At 44.9% G+C, this 20,180-nt stretch overlaps 1 protein-coding gene across 1 annotated transcript in view; it reads left to right on the top strand.

Moving 5' to 3' along the window:
- Positions 1-4,561: 4,561 nt before the first annotated feature.
- Positions 4,562-20,180, top strand: part of SLC13A3 (solute carrier family 13 member 3) — a 70,252-nt gene continuing 54,633 nt past the window's right edge. The window contains exon 1 of the mRNA XM_082272978.1: positions 4,562-4,723. Within this exon, the coding sequence (XP_082129104.1) occupies positions 4,613-4,723 (111 nt within the window). The 5' untranslated portion in view covers positions 4,562-4,612. The remainder of the gene's footprint in view (positions 4,724-20,180) is intronic.

Genomic DNA, 20,180 nt, shown 5'->3' with positions numbered 1-20,180 from the left:
ATCTCTGGTTATGAGGAGTAATGCAGTAAAGCCTAGGCACAGATCACATGGTCTCTGGTTATGAGGAACGATGCAGTAAAGCCTAGGCACAGATCACATGATCTCTGGTTATGAGGAACGATGCAGTAAAGCCTAGGCACAGATTACATGATCTCTGGTTATCAGGAAAAATGCAGTAAAGCCTAGGCACAGATCACATGATCTCTGGTTATTAGGAGTAATGCAGTAAAGCCTAGGCACAGATTACCTGGTCTCTGGTTATCAGGAAAAATGCAGTAAAGCCTAGGCACAGATCACATGGTCTCTGGTTATGAGGAGTAATGCAGTAAAGCCTAGGCACAGATCACATGATCTCTGGTTATGAGGAGTAATGCAGTAAAGCCTAGGCACAGATCACATGATCTCTGGTTATGAGGAGTAATGCAGTAAAGCCTAGGCACAGATCACATGATCTCTGGTTATGAGGAGTAATGCAGTAAAGCCTAGGCACAGATCACATGATCTCTGGTTATGAGGAACGATGCAGTAAAGCCTAGGCACAGATTACATGATCTCTGGTTATGAAGAGTAATGCAGTAAAGCCTAGGCACAGATCACATGATCTCTGGTTATGAGGAGTAATGCAGTAAAGCCTAGGCACAGATCACATGATCTCTGGTTATGAGGAACGATGCAGTAAAGCCTAGGCACAGATCACATGATCTCTGGTTATGAGGAGTAATGCAGTAAAGCCTAGGCACAGATCACATGATCTCTGGTTATGAGGAACGATGCAGTAAAGCCTAGGCACAGATCACATGATCTCTGGTTATGAGGAGTAATGCAGTAAAGCCTAGGCACAGATCACATGATCTCTGGTTATGAGGAACGATGCAGTAAAGCCTAGGCACAGATCACATGGTCTCTGGCTATGAGGAGTAATGCAGGTACTTTATTAGGTACACCTGTTCAATTGCTTGGTAACACAAATTGCTAATCAGCCAATCACATGACAGTAACTCAATGTATTTAGGCATCTAGACATGGTGAAGATGAATTGCTGAAGTTCCAACCGAGCATCAGAATGGGAAAGAAAGGGGATTTAAGTGACTTTGAAGATGACATGGTTGTTGGTGCCAGAATCTGCTGATCTACTGGGATTTTCACTCATAAACATCTCTCGGGTTTACAGAGAATGGTGGGAAAAAGAGGAAATATCCAGTCAGCGGCAGTTGTGTGGAGGAAAATGTCTTGTTGATGTCAGAGGAGAATGGGCAGACTGGTTGGAGATAATAAAAAGGCAACAGTAACTCAAATAACCACTCAAGATAGGAGGTAGTGTTTGTGGTAAATATTAAATTATAAAAGGTAACGACATCCCCAATAATCACAATATGATGGTGGGAATCCACCCAAATAGAAAGAAGATAGACTCAGGTGTCAGAGCCTATGGACAAAAGATAAAGTAAAGGAAAAAGCCTCAAAGAGGAAAGAGGGCAGGCGGAAATGTATGGGAAACAAATGAGGGCTATATGGGATTTTTAAATGGTACCGTATCAATTCATATATAGAGCAGAAAATAAAACATATAAAGTTTATTTAAACAAAGGTTAAAAACAACGTATACACATGACACAAAAGACATTGTAAAATACATAGGAGAATCCTCAGTACATCCAATACAAATACCGGACATTTGACCCAACATGTTTCGTAGTTATATCGAACTACTTCTTCAGGGGTATACAATGTCCTGTAGCAAAGTTGTCCTGAGTTTCCTATATAACAACTCTTTCCTCTTTGAGGCTTTTTCCTTTACTGTATCTTTTGTCGATAGACTCAGGTGTCAGAGCCTATCTCCTTTCTATTTGGGTGGATTCCCACCATCATAGTGTCAAATAACCACTCGTTACAACCGAGGTATGCAGAATACCATCTCTGAACGCACAACACTTGGAATCTTGAAGCAGATGGGCTACAGCAGCAGAAGACCACAGTGGGTGGCATTCCTGTCAGCTAAGAACAGAAAACTGAAGCTACAATTCGCACAGGATCAATAAAATTGGAGAATAGAAGATTGGAAAAACGTTGCCTGGTCTGATGAGTCTCGATTTCAGCTGCAACATTCAGATAGTAGGGTCAGAATTTGGCGTAAACAACATGAAAGCATGGATCCATCCTGAATTGTATCAACGGTTCAGGCTGGTGGTGGTGGTGGTGTAAAGGTGTGGGGATATTTTCTTGGCACACTTTGGGCCTCTTAGTACCAGTTGAGTATCGTTTAAACCCCACCAGCCTACCTGAGTATTATTGCTGACCATGTTCATCCCTTTATGACTACAGTGTACCCATCTTCTGATGGCTCCTTCCAGCAGGATAATGCTCCATGTCACAAAGCTCAAATCATCTCACCACTGGTTTCTTCACCATGACAATGAGGCCGTTCTGAAGGCAAAAGATGGTCCAACCCGGTACCAGCAAGGTGTACATAATAGTGGCCGGTGAGTTTATATTGCGCCTTCAATCAGTGTTGCCAACTGTCAGTTTTTTTACTGAAAACCAGTAAAAACAGGCACTTTTCTCCTGCCAGTGACAGGAAAAGGTTGCCAGTAAAAATATGTCTGTGACACTTGGATCACTTCACATGCGGAGCCGGCTGAGACCATCCAAGTGCCTGCTACAGGGTGTTCGGGCGGTGCTGCCTGGGGGCGGGTCTGGCGGACAGTGATGTCATAGTGCAAGGGAACGGAGTGCAGCAGCTAGAACCTTGTGTGTGCGTCTTTCTTGCCCTCCCGTCTCGGAGCTACTAACTTGCTATATGGAAAATAAAATAAGAAATGTTTTTTTGCCTTAGGGCCAGTTCACACCACATGCAATCCAATGCGTTTTGTTTTAATGCATCAAAAACGCATGGATAGTAGGTTATATGGTTTTCAATGGCATAGTTCCCACCAGAGTGGTCAGTTCCCAAAAAAAAAGTAGAATATGCTGCAATGTAAACCAGCACTAAATCACATTGCTAATCGCATATTGTACTTGTTTGGAGCCTAAATACTAAAATTCGCCCTTAAAACTGTAATTTAGTAACTTTTGCAAATGACAGTAAAAATTTGCAAATTTTGGGTCCTGTGTCAGTAAATTTGCGATCTGGTAGGTTGGCAACACGGCCTTCAATTCATGCAGCACTTCTACATATGTATTGTACATTCACATCAGTCCCTGTCCTCAAGGAGCTTACAATCAAAGCTCCGTAACTCACATAGTATTATCAATTTAGACAGGATCCTTTTTACCTCCCAGCATGTCTTTGGAGTGTGGGAGGAAACCGGAGTACCCGGAGGAAACCCACACTGGCGCAGGGAGAACATACAAACTCCAGGCAGGTAGTGTCATGGTTGGGATTCAAACTGATGACCCTAGTGCTGCTAGGTGGGAGAGCGCTGACTACTGCGCATTTATGTGCGCATATGTGTAAAATCTATGGATGTAAACTCTACATTGACGTTAGTGATCGACCGATTATCGGCAAAGCCAAAATATCGGGGGCCAATATGCACTTTCCCAAATATATTGGAATCGGCCCCTGAGGTTACCGATATTGCCGATATTTCAGGAAAGTGCATGTACCGGAGTGATGCCTGCAGCTAGAGACATCACCCCGGTACCGGCTTCCATAGCCGACAGTCGGCTGTCTTGTAATGACAACCGATGCGGCTGAGAAGCCGCTCAGCTGTCATTACAATGAGCGGGAGGGGACGTCGCCCCCCCCCCCCCCTGTGGCTCGCCCGGGTCTCCCGTCCCCCTGGAGACCCGGGCAACCAGCCTGCACAGCTGCCGAAGACCCAATCAAAGCCGCATTCAGCTCTGATCGGGTCTCCATGCAAAAACCGGGAAGTGATGTCATGACAGATACTCGGCGCCAGATTAAAAAAAATTGACAGCATTCAAAACAGCCAAACTTGGCATTTTGAATACTTTTAAGTGCTGAGGAGGGAGTTGGGGTCTTTTAGATCCCCAGATCCCTCCAACAGTACCCCTAAAAAATAAATAAATAAATAAATAAAAAATACATTTTTTTTTTTTAAATGTCCGAAAATATCAGCAGATATCGGCCAATACTGATATGTGATGACCAAAATATCGGTGATAAAAAAACGATATCGGTCAATCACTAATCTACGTCCTCTTTTTTTTCTGTGCAACTAAACGCAGTGCACATTTATATATGTAATCGCAGTCCTGTGCATGGGCTCATTGATAACTACAGTGCTGCGTTTAGATACGTAAAAAACTCTCTGCTGTACGCATAAGTGCTGCGGCGGTTTTTTTCTACCCTCGCGAATGAGCCCTAAATCTAAACGTTGGATTTTTTGTCCGTCCTGAGGCTACTCATACAAGTCTGCCTGGTGATAAGGAACTTCATTCTTGCAACACCACTTCCAAAAAAAAAAACTGTGACTACATTAAACACTTCAAGGATCAGTGGTAGTATGTTAATGTTGCGGTGGGCGGGGCTCCAGGAAGGGGTGTGTTGTTTGCATTACAGAGTGACTTGGTTAGTGTAGCTGTGGTCCAGGCTGATATAACCAGCAGCTGAGCCCAGGCTCCCTCCAGTCTCCTCCTGTCCTGCACTATGTCTGTCCTGGTCACTCTGGTGAAGAAGCTCTGGTGCATTAAGAGGTATATCGTCCTGATCGCCACACCGATCCTCCTGTCCCCCATCTTTTTCTCTCTACCTCCACAGGTAAGACCCCTTCTTTATTACAACTTATTACAACAAAAGTTTCTTTTTTTTAACTTTAATAGAAAAGGCAAACTTTTCCCCAGCTGTCACAAACTGTACGCCTACAAACGCTTTGAAAACGCGCCTTGTCGTTTTTAATCGTCTTTTGAGTGTATGAATGCTGTTGGGTTGGGAAGCTGTAGGGTTGTCGCACGTTGCTGCTCTTGATCTCATCCATAGAGTCGCTTCCCTGTGCCTGTCATTTGCATTATCGCAGCAGCGCCAAAGTTGGTTTTTTATAGCGTTTCCAGAAAAAAACAGTCCTGTTTGCACCGGTGGGGACAAGTCCTTCATTTCTGATCACAGCAGGGATAAGAGTCTGATTATTGTCAATAATCCTCAAGGCTAAGTTTAGATTATGCAGCTGATAAGCGATCTGTGTTCACATCACTTTTCAGAGGTGTTTGACATTTACCAAATAGAAAAGGCAAACTTTTCCCCAGCTGACACAATCTGTACGCCTACAAACGCTTTGAAAACGCGCCTTGTCATTTTTAATCCTTCTTGCGTGTTTTTTGAGCGCTGTTGGGTTGGGAAGCTGTAGGGTTGTTGCTGCTCTTGATCGCATCCATAGAGTCGCTTCCCTGTGCCCTGTGCCTGTCAGTTGCATTATGGCAGCTGCGCCAAAGTTGTTTTTTTTTTAATGTTTCCGGGGCAAAAAACAGTCCTGTTTGCACCGGTGGCGACAACTCCTTAATTTCTGATCACAGCAGGGATAAGAGTCTGAATATTATTAATAATCCTCTAGGCGACGTTTAGATTATGCAGCTGATAAGCGATCTGCGTTCACATCACTTTTCAGAGGTGTTTCACATTTACTTTAATAGAAAAGGCAAATTTTTCCCCAGCTGACACAATCTGTACGCCTACAAACGCTTTGAAAACGCGCCTTGTCATTTTTAATCGTGTTTTTTGAGCTTGTTGTGTTGGGAAGCTGTAGGGTTGTTGCATGTTGCTGCTCTTGATCGCATCCATAGAGTCGCTTCCATGTGCCCTGTGCCTGTCATTTGCATTATCGCACCTGCGCCAAAGTTGTTTTTTTTTTACGTTTCCGGGGCAAAAAACAGTCCTGTTTGCACCGGTGGGGACAAGTCCTTCATTTCTGATCACAGCAGGGATAAGCGTCTGAATATTGGTAATAAGTTTAGATTATGCAGCTGATAAGCAATCTGCGTTCACATCACTTTTCAGAGGTGTTTGACATTAACTTTAATAGAAAAGGCAAACTTTTCCCCAGCTGTCACAATATGTACGCCTACAAACGCTTTGAAAACGCGCCTTGTCATTTTTAATCGTTCTTGTGTGTTTTTTTGAGCGTATGAGTGGTGTTGGGTTGGGAGGCTGTATGGTTGTCGCATGTTGCTGCTCTTGATCGCATCCATAGAGTCGCTTCCCTGTGCCCTGTGCCTGTCATTTGCATTATGGCAGCTGCGCCAAAGTTGTTTTTTTTTTTTTAGCGTTTCTGGGGCAGAAAAAAACAGTCCTGTTTGCGCCGAACAAGTCCTTAATTTCTGATCACAGCAGGGATAAGTCTGAATATTGGTAATAATCCTCAAGGCTAAGATTAGATAATGCAGTTGATAAGCGATATGCGTTCACATCACTTTTCAGAGTTTTTTGACATTTACCTAAATAGAAAAGGCAAACTTTTCCCCAGCTGACACAATCTGTACGCCTACAAACGCTTTGAAAACGCGCCTTGTCATTTTTAATCGTGTTTTTTGAGCGTATGAGTGCTGTTGGGTTGGGAAGCTGTAGGGTTATCGCATGTTGCTGCTCTTGATCGCATCCATAGAGTCGCGTCCATGTACCCTGTGCCTGTCATTTGCATTATCACAGCGGCGCTAAAGTTGGGTTTTTTTTAGCGTTTCCGGGGCAGAAAAAAACCGTCCTGTTTGCACCGGTGGCGACAAGTCCTTCATTTCTGATCACAGCAGGGATAAGAGTCTGATTATTGGTAATTATCCTCAAGGCTAAGTTTAGATTATGCAGCTGATAAGCGATCTGGGTTCACATCACTTTTCAGAGGTGATTGACAGGCGGCACGATGCCTCCTCATCTCCTGTTTTAACCCTGTAAATGCTGCACAAATGTTCTGCAACCTGGTTTGGCCCCATTTGCTTGAATTTGTGAGGTTCTGCGGCGGTGCTGTCCACCAAACGTAACAGGGAAAGTTTTTGCCGTGGGTGCAAAGCATGTGAGTGCCCCCGTCTCTGCCTTTGCAGCCTAAACCCAAAACCAAAAGTGTAATATATTGCAATTTAACCATCATTAACAGTGCCGGGACAAGGTCATCCAGCGCCCAGGGCAAGGATGCCAAACTGCGCCCCCCTTCCCTTAGGTATAGGGTCAAGGTGCCCCCCCCCATCCCTGCAATAAACCTTTGCGCCCAGGGCAACCGTCCCTCCTGCCCACCCCTTGTCCCAGCCCTGATCATTTTCTTTTTTTTTTTTTGGGGCTTTTTTCCCCATTGTTTTTAAATGGTGATCTGGTCAGTATCACACCTCCTGTATTATAGTGTCTCCACTCAGGATGAAGGAGCAGAGGTGGCACAGCAGCCAGCAGCATTGCCAGTCTGGGGGGAGGGAAGCATTAGATGTACTAGCAGATTTATATACACTAACAAATTGAAGCCAAACTCCCGGGTTCACACTAGCTGCGACTCGCAGCAGGGGGTCCGCTGCATCCCTGTCCTGTTTCAGGGGCGAATCAGGTCCGAATTGTTGCATGAATTTGGACCAGAAGACGCACAGGACCCTTTTCTATAGCGGACCTCGGCCGCCCCGGAGGTGTGTGAATCGGCTCCATTGAGAGCCAATCACAGTCTCCTCGCATCCAATTCGCATTAATGCGAACCCAGTCTAACACTATAATATATATTTTCATATTGCCTATCATATATATTTATTATTATGATTGTTTAGTAAACTTATTTTACAGCCTTTTTTTAGTATGCCATGGCTCCATTATATCATCCATGTATTAAAATCATCTCATGAATTGTATCTACCAGAATAAATTATTGTTACCATTTACTAAATAGATGTAAATAAATACCTGGTTTTATTACATATTTATTCTTTTCTATATATATATACATTGTGTCGATATGTAATACAATTACGGGTGGTTACACACCTCACACAAAGTCCCTAACTCCTCCTTTGTCTAACGCTATAATCAGTTACTGTAAAGCAGGGATATGCAAACTCTGGCCCTCCAGCTGTTGCAGAACTACAAGTCCCATGAGGCATAGCAAGACTCTGACAGCCACAAGCATGACACTCAGAGGCATGATGGGACTTGTAGTTTTGTAACAGCTGGAGGGCGACAGTTTGCATATACCTGCTGTAAACAGTTCTTTTTCCTTTTGGGATAAAGGCTGATAAAAGCTGACCATTGTAAGCACCCCTGTCAGCGGTAAAAATGTATTATTATTATACATATACTTTATATAGCGGCAGCAGTTTGCGCAGCGCTTTACAACGTCAGGGCAGACAGTACAGTTACAATACAATTCAATATAGGAGGAATCGGAGGGCCCTGCTCGTTAGAGCTTACCATCTAGAAATGGTTTGTCTCATCCATGTAAACTAATACATTCTGCTGGAGAGTTTGTTTTTTTGTGAAACAACAGACTTGCTGGCCGGATCACCAGATAAACATAGAAAACAAAGAAAGCCTAATGCCTCGTACACACGTACCGATCGTCGGCCGACCGATCGGCCGTCTTTTGTCCAGGGCTGTCCTGTCTGCTGAAAAGTGCAAAAGACTGCACAAGAATTTTGTCCGCCGACTGCAGAAGTGATGTCATGTGATGGGTAACTTTCCCTGTCTTTTTTCTTTTCTGAGCATGCCCAGTCTTGCAAATCTGCTGATTGTCGGCCGAAATCTGTACTGACTGGCGAACAATCGGCCGTTCTGGTGTTGGCCAACAAAAATTTTAATGCCTGCACGACAGATTCTTTTCGGCCGAAAGTGCGCTGTCGGCTATCGGAAGCATCATACTAACAAGCCTACAATCGGCCGATCGGTCGTCGGCCGAATATTTACGGCCGACAATCGGTTCGTGTGTACGGGGCTTAACAAAAAGAAAATGAAAGCAGCCATCACATCTAATTGGTAATCTGCAATGTAATAAATGTTTGCCTTTGGGTTTAATACTACGCTAAAAAGGGGGGGGGGCGGCAAACATATAGCTCAAATGTATGTTTTAAAGCCCCCCTCTTGCCACCTGCAAGTCTAAGTGCCAGTTCACATTAGTGCGATCACAGAGATCGCATGTAATTCGGAAGCGCACTGCTCCTAAAATTACATGCGATCTCATGTGCGGTGCAAATTCAGCCATACAGTTTGTATGGCTGAATTCGCACCACAGACACACTAAACTTGCACAGGACCCTTTTTCTGGTCCGCAGCAGAATCGGATTGCATGGTGGTTCACACTAGTGCGATCCGATTCTGTGCGAACTTACAGATCGCACTGCGATATGCGATCTGATCTGGGGGTGTCGTTAACATTTAATTGACACCCCCAGCGTATCGCATATAGCAGTGTGAACTGCGAGGGGTGCGGATGCAATGCGGGAACACGCTGCTTATTCACAGCCTTCCCGCATCGCACAAGTGTATACCGGCATCTATGACATCATACCTCCAGCGATAGGGGTGATTTTTAGTTAGCATTAAAAAGTGGTGGAGCCTCTGATTGGTCCGGCCAGCCTTATGACTGGTGACTACTAAATGATATCATGGGACCATCATTGTCAGCATTTTGTACCACTGAAAATCACTGCAAATTACCCCATGAAATGAAAGTGTGACCGGTGTGGGTGGATACAGAAATCTGAGTGTGTACAGCACTTATAGAGTGCCTATGATGACATTCCTGTGCTGGCTTCAATACCGGGCACCTTCACCCCTTTCCTGCCCAATTGTTAGCTTCCAGTGCTGTCACATTTTGAATGACAATTACGTGGTCATGCAACACTGTACCCAAACAACATTTTTATCATTTTTTTCTATTTATAGATCTTTTTTTTTGGTGGTATTTAATCACTATTGCGGTTTTTTTATTTTTTACTAAAACAAACAAAAAAGACAGAAAATTTGTGAAAAAAAGTTTTTCTTAAAGGGGTTGTAAACCTCTGATTTTTTTTTTTTTTTAAAACGAACACCTGAAAGAAAAACACATAATGAGCTAATGTGCATCGCATACTAGCTCATTATGAAATATTTACCTAAGAACGAAGCCCCCGCAGTGCCGACCGCTCACCTCTCTCATGGGCGACATGTTCTGTTGCCCTTCTCCCGGGTTTGCGGCATCCGGCCATCTGATTGGCCGGAGCCGTGATGACGTCATTCCCGCGCATGCACGCAGGAGCCGACGGTCACGGCACGGGGCTCTGAAGGACCGGCACCAGCGGCCTTTCCTTCAGAGCGCATGCGCCAGTGACGCATGCGCCATCTCCTAAATGGTACATGTTTAGGAGATATTTACAGTACCTATAGGTAAGCCTTATCATAGGCTTATCTATAGGTACAAGTGTCAGAGGAGGGTTTACTTCCTCTTTAATTTCTGTTAATACTGTAAATGTTATAAATAAGTAATATGATATGCTGCACTGATAGGCGGCACTGATAGATACTAACAGGCATCACTGATAGATACTAACAGTCAGCACTGATGGGCATTGACAGGCATCACTGACAGGCAGCACTGATGGACATTGACAGGTATCACTGATAGATACTAACAGGCAGCACTGATGGGCACTAACAGGCATCACTGATAGATACTAACAGTCAGCACTGATGGGCATTGACAGGCATCACTGACAGGCAGCACTGATGGACATTGACAGGCATCACTGATAGATACTAACAGGCAGCACTGATGGGCACTAACAGGCATCACTGATAGATACTAACAGTCAGCACTGATGGGCATTGACAGGCATCACTGACAGGCAGCACTGATGGACATTGACAGGCATCACTGATAGATACTAACAGGCAGCACTGATGGGCACTAACAGGCATCACTGATAGATACTAACAGTCAACACTGATGGGCATTGACAGGCATCACTGACAGGCAGCACTGATGGGCATTGACAGGCATCACTGACAGGCAGCACTGATGGGCACTGACAGGTATCACTGATAGGCATCACTGACAGGCAGCACTGATGGGCATTGACAGGCATCACTGATAGATACTAACAGGCAGCACTGATGGGCACTGACAGGCAGCACTGATTGGCGACACTGATAGGCATCACTGACAGGCAGCACTGATGGGCACTAATAGACATCAATGAGGGACCCTGATTGGTAACACTGATAGGTATTTCCTCTCACTTCCTGTCTGGCTATGGAACAGGAAGTGAAGGGAAATCTTTGTAATGGGACACAAATATCTGACAGGGGTTATAATCCTCCCTTGCTTTATCCAAAATTAAAATAAAACATTTGCCCATAGTTCTACTTTAAGGTAAAATACTCCAAGGCTTTAGAACTATTTTAAGTCTAACCATTTTTTATTTATGATTTATTTAACTCTTTGTTTGGAGTTGCATTTACCTGCATTTGCGGTACATTCACGTGCGTTCTGGTACATTTATATGCCAATAAAAATGCAGCATGCTGTCATTTTTTACTGCACATGAAGGCACCATAGTGGTGCAAACTAGGCAAATTGAAATACATTCATTTTTATTGTATAAGTGTTTCAAAATGCCTTGGACTGCATCTGGTGTGAACGAGTCCTAATGTCCCGCTGTCCTGGCTTTCCTCTGACCGGAAGTAAAAGAAGAAATCCAACAGCAACACAGACATGAAATAAAAGTGATTTCTTTAGTAGAGAGAGGGAAGAGTAGAACGCCTGTCACATCTGTATTACTGTCAGTGTCACTCTGGGGTGTCAAACTAAATGTCAGGGCCGCAAAGGCCGCATCAGCATTATGGTTGCCCTCAAAGGGCTGGTTCTAATTGTAAGACTGGATGCACCAGAACACCCCACCCCCTCTTACATCAGATGTCAACAGCCCCCCCCACCATTAGAAGTCAAAAGTCCCCCATCCCCCCTTACATTACAGTGCATCCTGCTTACCTTATGCTGCTGCCGAGAAGAAGCTGGGGGTAGAACTGACAAGCCGAAAGTGCAGAGTCTGGAGGAGGACCAGAGGAGGGCTGGAGTCTGCTGCCAATGTCTGCTGAATGCTTAAACCAGGGCAAGCGAAATGAGGGGGTGCTGCGGCTGCACAGAGAAGCAAAGGATCTGTAGGAGCAGTTCTGTCCTCCTTTCTGCTGCCGACTGCTGAGATGGGGGAGGGGCAGAGACGAGCCTCTCCATAGCTGCACAGAGAAACGCATGATCTGGTGGAGGAGTTCTGTCCTTCTCTCTGCTGCTGACTGCTGAGACGAGGGGGGTGCAAAAGCTGAAGGAGAGCAGCAAGGGCCACGTGAAATGGCCTAGTGGGCTAGATTCGCCTTGCAGGCCTCACTTCCTGTCTGGTGAAACTGTTGTCACTGGGACAGGAAGTGAGGGTTCATTTCTCTAATAGCAGTAAAATTTGACAGGGGTTCCAATCTTTCCCCACCCAATCCAAAGCTAAAGAAACGTTTGTGCTGGGAGGACACTTTTAGGCTACGTTCATATCTTGGCGTTGCTATTTACAGGCGTTTTTTAGGCGTATTTTCAGGCGTTTCTATGGGCGTTTTTTCAGGCGTTTTACAGGCGTTTTTACAGGCGTTTTTGTGCAGGCGTTTTTAGGTTGACTAGTGACCAATGGAAAAAAATAAAAACGCCTGTAATCTGCCCAAAAAGAAGCGCGTGTTGGGCGTTTTGCTTAAAACGTCAAAACGCTCAGATGTGAACAGGGGCCATTGAAATGAATAGGATTTGTCTTGTTGGGCGTTTTTTCAGCTGATCCTAGAGCAGAAAAACTCCCCAAAAACGCCCCAAAACGCCTACATGTGAACTTAGCCTAAAGGCAACCTTCACTAGGAACAACCTGGATGCAACCATCACGAACCTCTCATTTTAAAATGCTCATTGCCTTGATTTCATGCTGATCCTCCGGTCCTTAGACCCAGGGCTAGTATGTAGACAGGTATTCTGACCTCTCATTCTGAGCTCACTTGCTGCATGCTTATTCTGGCTGGTGACTAAGGAGGTCAGTAATAACAACCTACCTATATTTCTCAGTGTAGGTTTCCTTGAAGAGTGGCAAAGATAGCGTTAGAAAAGAGGGAAATCACAAGGAGTGTCGGGACAAGGTCATTTAGAGCCCAGGGGTGAACTTGTATCAGCAAAAATCCCCCTCACAGAAACACGAATATTCAAACTAGCCCCCTAAGCATAAATTTTCCCTCCTCCCAGTACAAATCCACCCTGCTGCTGAAATCCCCCTTCTCAGCACAAATCTACCCCCCCCCCCCTCAAAAGTTCCCCTCCAATACACATCTGTGACAGGAGACACTTTGGCTGGGGGGGCTCGTGGAACCGGATTACTATAGAGAGGTCAGGAAACTCCTTGTCCAGCTTCCCTGGCCCCTCTTAAGTGTCACTCTGTGCCTATTAGGGGCATGGAGTGACCAAGAACCCCAGTCAGGTCTGCACTAATCAGACTCACTGTACAACCACACCGCATTTGGTAGTACCCCAGTTATCCTGGGTTCTATATGTGTGGTTTGTGTTGAAAGAATGAAGGGCCTCTTTCACTTGGGACAGTAATATTTCAGAACAACATCCCTCAAGAAATATATAAAGATAAACAATTTGACTTTTCAGATTGCTTGAATATTGTTGGAGTCTCTCATAGACCCTTGCTAGATAGTGATATGGGGTGGGGTTTGTTATTGGTAAGTGCCTGTATTCCATTGTTCTATTGTTTCTGTCTGCCTTAAGATCAACCTATTATGGGATGTATATGTGTATGTGGATTGGCTGCTAAGGGGGAGGGGTTGTCCCACAGTGTATATCTCTTTGTATCTGTGTTTGAATAAACAGTTCTTATTCTGGAAAGTTCCTTAACCACTTGCCTACTGGGCACTTTCACCCCCTTCCTGCCCAGGCCAATTTTCAGCTTTCAGCGCTCTCACGCTTTGAATGACAATTGCGCGGTAATGCAACTGTGTACCAATATGAAATTTTTATCATTTTTTTCACACAAATAGAGCTTTCTTTTGGTGGTATTTAATCACCTCTGGGTTTTTTATTTCTTACAAAAAAAAAGAAAAAAGACAGAAAATTTTGAGAAAAAAAAAGTTTTTCTTATTTTCTGTGAGTAAACTTTGAAATTAAATAAAATTTTCTCCTTCACTGATGTGCTCTGATGAGGCGGCACTGATGGGCACTGATAGGCTGCACTGATGGGCACTGATGAGGTGGCACTTATGGGCACTGATGAGGTGGCATTTATGGGCACTGATGAGGAGGTACTAATATGCCGCACTGGTGAGCACTGATAGGTGGCACTGATAGACGGCACTGATGAGCACTGATAGGCGGCACTGATGAGCACTGATAGGTGGCACTGCTGGGCACTGAGAGGTGGCACTGATGGGCACTGAGAGGCGGCACTGATGGGCACTGAGAGGCGGCACTGATGGACACTGATGGGTGGCACTGATGGACACTGATGGGTGGCACTGATGGGCGGCACTGATGAGCACTGATGGGCAGCACCATCAGTGCCCACACTCAGTGCCCATAGTTCTGCTAGTCAGTGCCCATCAGTGCCTAGATGAGCAGGCACTGATGGGCACTGACTGGCAGCATTATGGGCACTGATTGTGGGCACTGATGGGGGGCACTGATGGCGGGCACTGTGGGAACTTATGGCATTTTTTTCCCCTCTTGTGTAATCAGGGCACTGGTGATCAGTGCCCTGATTACATTCCTCTGTGTCCCCTTACCGATCGGCTCTCCTCTTCCTCACACTGCAGTCTCTGTGTGAGGAAGGAGAGCTGGCGATGAGAGATGATCTCATATGTTTACATATAAGATCATCTCTCATTGCACGGTCCGATCACGTGGTGAATGGCCGCTGTGATTGGCCATTCACCACGATCTGTGATTGGCTGTGTCCAAGGGACACGGCCGACACAGATTTCCCCTGATGCTCGCGGGAGCGCGCGGGGAGCCTGTCATTGGGAGGCCGTATAAAGACGGCCTCCCGGAAATTAGAGCCCGCGCTGTAGCCGTTTTTCGGCTATAGCGCGGGCCGCTAGAATTTGATATCTATGTTCACGACTGGGAGGAAGCCCTATACAGTACTGACGGAAGTCCACAAGTACAGTGTGGGTTGCGGTTCCGTTACTACATCTTCTCCCTCTGCTTCAAATCCCCCCTCCTAGCACAAATGTTCTTCCCCTGATCCCTCCTCCCAACACAAATCCCCATAAGTCACCACTTTTAGCACTCCCCCCCAGATTTCCCCTACAAGAACAATACTTACCCCCAAATCCCCCCTTCTAACACAAATCCCCCCCACCTCACATGATAGCACAGTGCCAAGGGCAGCTTCCCCTCTTGCCCACCCTTTGTCCCAGCCCTGGTTAGAAGACTCTCTGTAGATGAAATATTTTGCTCTTATCTTGATGTAATGGCAGTTCTACATAAAAACTTGAAATTTCCATTATAGTTCGCTGACTGTCTTTCAGCACAGGCAAGAATGAGGGGTTTCCAGTGGGCTAGGGCCATGGTGGAGAATCAGGGATCTCAGTACACGTTTCCAACTCATGGAGGCATCTGTTCTCCCTTATTGTTTCCAAACCGATTGCATGCAGAATGTTTTTTTTTAAGTTTTTGCATCTCCAGCAGATTGCAGAATTGAATATATGATTGTCTCTGAAATGCTACAACAGTTGCATACCAGGGCTCACTTTCTTCACAAATATTAGAACTAATTTTCATCCAATTGGGTGTAAGGCTATGTATGAGACCAAGGTTGGAAGACTTAACTGCTGCCATTTTTTCTTACAGAAGGTCTTTAAAAAACTGCCATGATTTTTGAATGCGTATGTCCATGTGTGGAGCACAAAGCCATGACCTCACCGACCTTATCTCAGGGAACCATTAGGAACTGTTCAAGAAAATCCATTTCAGATAACAGATCCACCCAACAATGTTTAGCAGGTCACACAGTGCATACAGACATAGGACGTTTCCGGGCGGGCAGTCAGTGGCCAGCTCCACCAATATGCATCTCATACAATTAGAACATCGTCAAAAAGTTAATTTATTTCAGTAATTCAATTCAAAAAGTGAAACATTTTATATAGATGTGTTACACACACAGTGATATATTTCAAGCATTTCTTTCTTTTAATTTTGACGATTATGGCTTCCAGCTAGTTAAAACCCAAAATTCAGAACTCTCAGAAAATTAGATTGCATGAGACCAATAAAAAAAGTATTTTTAATACAGAAATGTTGGCTTACTGAAAAGTCTGTCCATGTACAGTATAGTACGCACTCAATACTTGGTCGGGGCTCCTTTTGCATGAATTACTGCATCAATGCAGCGTGGTATGGAGGCGATCAGCCTGTGGCACTGCTGAGGTGTTATGGAAGCCCAGGTTGCTTTGATAGCGGCCTTCAGATCATCTGCATTGTTGGGTCTGGTGTCTCTCATCTTCCTCTTGACAATACCCCACAGATTCTCTAAGGGGTTTAGGTCAGGCGGGTTTTCTGGCCAATCAAGCACAGTGGTACCATGATCATTAAACCGGGTATTGGTACATTTGGCAGTGTGGGCGGTGCCAAGTCCTGCTGGAAAATGAAATCAGCATCTCCATAAATTTGGTCAGCAGAGGGGAGCATGAAGTGCTCTGGAATTTCGTGGTAGAGGGCTGCGCTGACTTTGGACTTGATAAAATGCAGTGGGCCAACACTCTTTGTATTGGCAACTGAAAATGACCAGAATTTTGGTGAATTTTGTGTCACTTTTATTCAGCAAGGCAAACAGCAGTATACAAAGCACCAACAGCTTTGTCAGCCAATTAGGAAACATCTTTGGGTACCCATAATCATTCACATGGGGGGGGGCGGGATTCCAAAAAGCCCCCGCACCTGCAGACCCCCATAATCACCGCCCAGGGTTGTTGGTAAGAGGCCCTTGTCCCCATCAATATGGGGATAAGGTGCTTTGGAGGGTAGAGTTCCCCCCCCCCAGCCACAAAGCATCCCTCCCATGTTGAGGTCATGTGGCCTGGTATGGTTCAGGAGGCGGGCGCTCGTTCTTTTCCCCCCCCCTTTCCTGGCCTGCCAGGCTGCATGCTCTGATAAGGGTCTGGTATGGATTTTTTTGGGGGGGGGGGACCCCACGCCATTTTTCTTTACATTTTTTATTGTTGGAATTGTTTTGTTAACATTTCAGCTAGCAGCGGGGAAGCCGGCCCGTTCCTTAACAAGCAGCTATACTTCACACAGAATCATTTTTCGATCGATCCGAATTTGAATTATTTTGAAAATTTGGAATTTGAAAAAATATACAAAATGAAATGAAATTAATTTAAATTAAATGCATTACTATTTATTTTGGAGATTCAGATACATCCAAATTTGCTGAATAACTATAAATTTGTCTGAATTTATATTCGGACCGAAAATAATTGCACGTCTAGTGAATGATAGAAATTAAATCCAGTGAATGAAACAGGCAGGTCGAGGACAGTCAAGCTGTGGAAGAAAGGGCTAGAAAATGTAGGATGTTATCAAGCTAGGAAATTAGGCAGACTCTATCTGACTTTCTAATGCATGCTGTGAGAAGCTTACAGTGTGCAGTGAAATCGGAGTAAGCAATGTCAGTACAGGAGAGGAGCCGGTACAACCGTGCTAGACTGAAAGGAAGGCTGGAGATCAGCTTTGCATCTGATTGAATGCAAAGTGTAAAATCCCATTATTGCCATGTTGCAGTTGTGTGTTGCTGGTTATTCTGCACATCTAAATCTATTGTTGGAAATTTTTCCTGTAAAAATCTGATTGTATGTGCTGACTTCCACTTACCAGAAGGTTTGATTTGGTTGCGTAACAGCGTTATACAAGAATGTTATAACAGTCAATGAAAGAGCCGACTCAGCTCTGCTGGAAGGACTCTGTGACTTCCCATAGAGCTAAGCTGGGTATACACCACACTACTCTACACTGCTAGAAGCTCTAATGAAAACTCTCACTACAATTCAATGTTCTTTAAAAGGATTTCATGATTTTGTTTGCTTCTAACATTCAATTTTGGAATAATTACACTGTTAGAAATTTGTACATTCAAGAAAAAATTTCCATCCGGTAAGGTGTATTATTAGGGGTGCAGGGGTGAGGTGTGGTACTAGGGATGCAGGGTGAGGTGTATTATTAGGGATGATAAGTGTTATTAGGGGGTGTGGTGTATTACTAGGGGTGCAGGGCTGGGGTGTATTACTAGGGGCGCAGGGGTAAGGTGTATTATAAGGGGTGCAGGGCTGAGGTGTATTATTAGGGGTGCAGGGGTGAGGTGTGGTACTAGGGATGCAGGGTGAGGTGTATTATTAGGGATGATAAGTGTTATTAGGGGGTGTGGTGTATTACTAGGGGTGCAGGGCTGGGGTGTATTACTAGGGGCGCAGGGGTAAGGTGTATTATTAGGGGTGCAGGGCTGAGGTGTATTATTAGGGGATGCAAGGATAAGGTGTATTAGGTGTATTCAGGGTGAGGTGTATTATTATGGATGCAGGCTGAGATGTATTATTAGGGGTGCAGAGGTAAGATGTATTATTAGGGGTGCGGAGGGGAGGTGTATTATTTGGGGTGCAGGGGTGAGGTGTATTATTTGGGGTGAAGAGGTGAAGTGCATTTTTAGAGGTGTAGAAGTGAGGTGTAATCTTTGGGGTGCAGGGGGTGAGGTGTATTTTTAGGGGTGCAGAAGTGTATAATTTGGGGTTTAGAGGTGAGGTGTATTATTAGGGGTGCAGAAGTGAGGTGTAATATTTAGGGCGCAGGGGTGAGGTGTATTATTAGGGGTGCAGAAGTGAGGTGTATTATTTGAGGTGCAGGGGTGAGGCGTATTACTTACCACATTACTTCCTGAATCCATGCGCAACAAGTCCCCCACATTGTCCTCTCTAAGCAGCTTTGGGTCACATGCTTCCCTGCTCATGTGCAGTTAATAGACCTACACTATGGTGATGATGCTAAGGGATGCTTGAGGACAGCACTGGAGCCTGCTGGACCGAGGGACAACGTCTAGGGGTGCAGGGAATATAGTTGCTGCACAGACACAGCAGGTCATCCCAAATTGTCAGGTTTTTGGCCCCAAACACAGACAGTGTGCATGCAGGGCTGCACACCCACGCTCACATATCTGTCAAATTGGGATGAGCGGCTGTGCTTGTACAAATGTTGTGTCCCCCTGGTGGCTCCACCTGCATAAACACATAGTTCATTCATGGACTGCAGGCCTCAGTGCCCGGGCGATTGAAGCCCTGCCTGAGGGAGACGAGTTGTTTAAAGGCGAAGTCCAAGATATCTGACCAGTCATCTCTATCCAGGTCAGGTATATCAGCCAGGCATCTTTTCCATAGGGAGGTCAGATCTGTAAGCGTGACAATACACAGATGATTATACAGTGTGGACATGGGTTTGACAGAACAATCTAGATCGATACATTTTAGTCTAGTTCCCCAAGTGTCAGTCTGTCTTTGTTCGAGATCGATACATCTCAGTTAGTTCCCCAAGTGTCAGTCTGTCTTTATTCGAGATCGATACATCTCAGTTAGTTCCCCAATTGTCTGTCCATCATTGTTTTAGATTGATACACCTCTAATTCCCCAGATGTCACTCTGCCTATGTTCTAGATCAGGGATCCTCAAACTACGGCCCTCCAGCTGTTGCGGAACTACACATCCTATGAGGCATTGTAAAACTCTGACATTCCCAGACATGACTAGGCATGATGGGAATTGTAGTTCCTGAACAGCTGGAGGGCCATAGTTTAAAGACCCCTGTTCTAGATCGATGCATGACAGCCTAGCCCCCCGAGTGTCTGTGTTATTTTGCTAGATCCTCAATAAGGTCTCAGTGAAAGTGCTCTAGATCTCATGTATCATTGTTCTGGCAATAGGAAGGAACATTTTCCAATTTGAGCAGTAAAGCAGTAATCTTATCTTTACATTTTTTGTGCATGATTGGGTGTTCAAAATGAAGACAGGTTCTTGGCAAAGTGAAAAATGTCCTCTTATAGTTATTTAACCTAATAGTATATCAGTTAACTAGCATTCTGAATGTAATAATATTGACGTGCCATTGTTCTGGGACTCCAGACATGAAAACCCCATAATATGTATTGATAACGGAGGGACTCAAAATTGGATTAAGGCTCCCTACATGCCATTCCAAACCTCATCCTCAGTTTACCCATCCCTATTGGCTGTG

The sequence above is a fragment of the Pelophylax lessonae genome (genome assembly GCF_965119305.1).
Source record: "Pelophylax lessonae genome assembly, chromosome: 11".
NCBI classification, from domain to species: domain Eukaryota; kingdom Metazoa; phylum Chordata; class Amphibia; order Anura; family Ranidae; genus Pelophylax; species Pelophylax lessonae.
The sequence above is the reverse complement of the archived record's forward strand: the minus strand, read 5'-3'. Positions and strand labels throughout refer to the sequence as shown.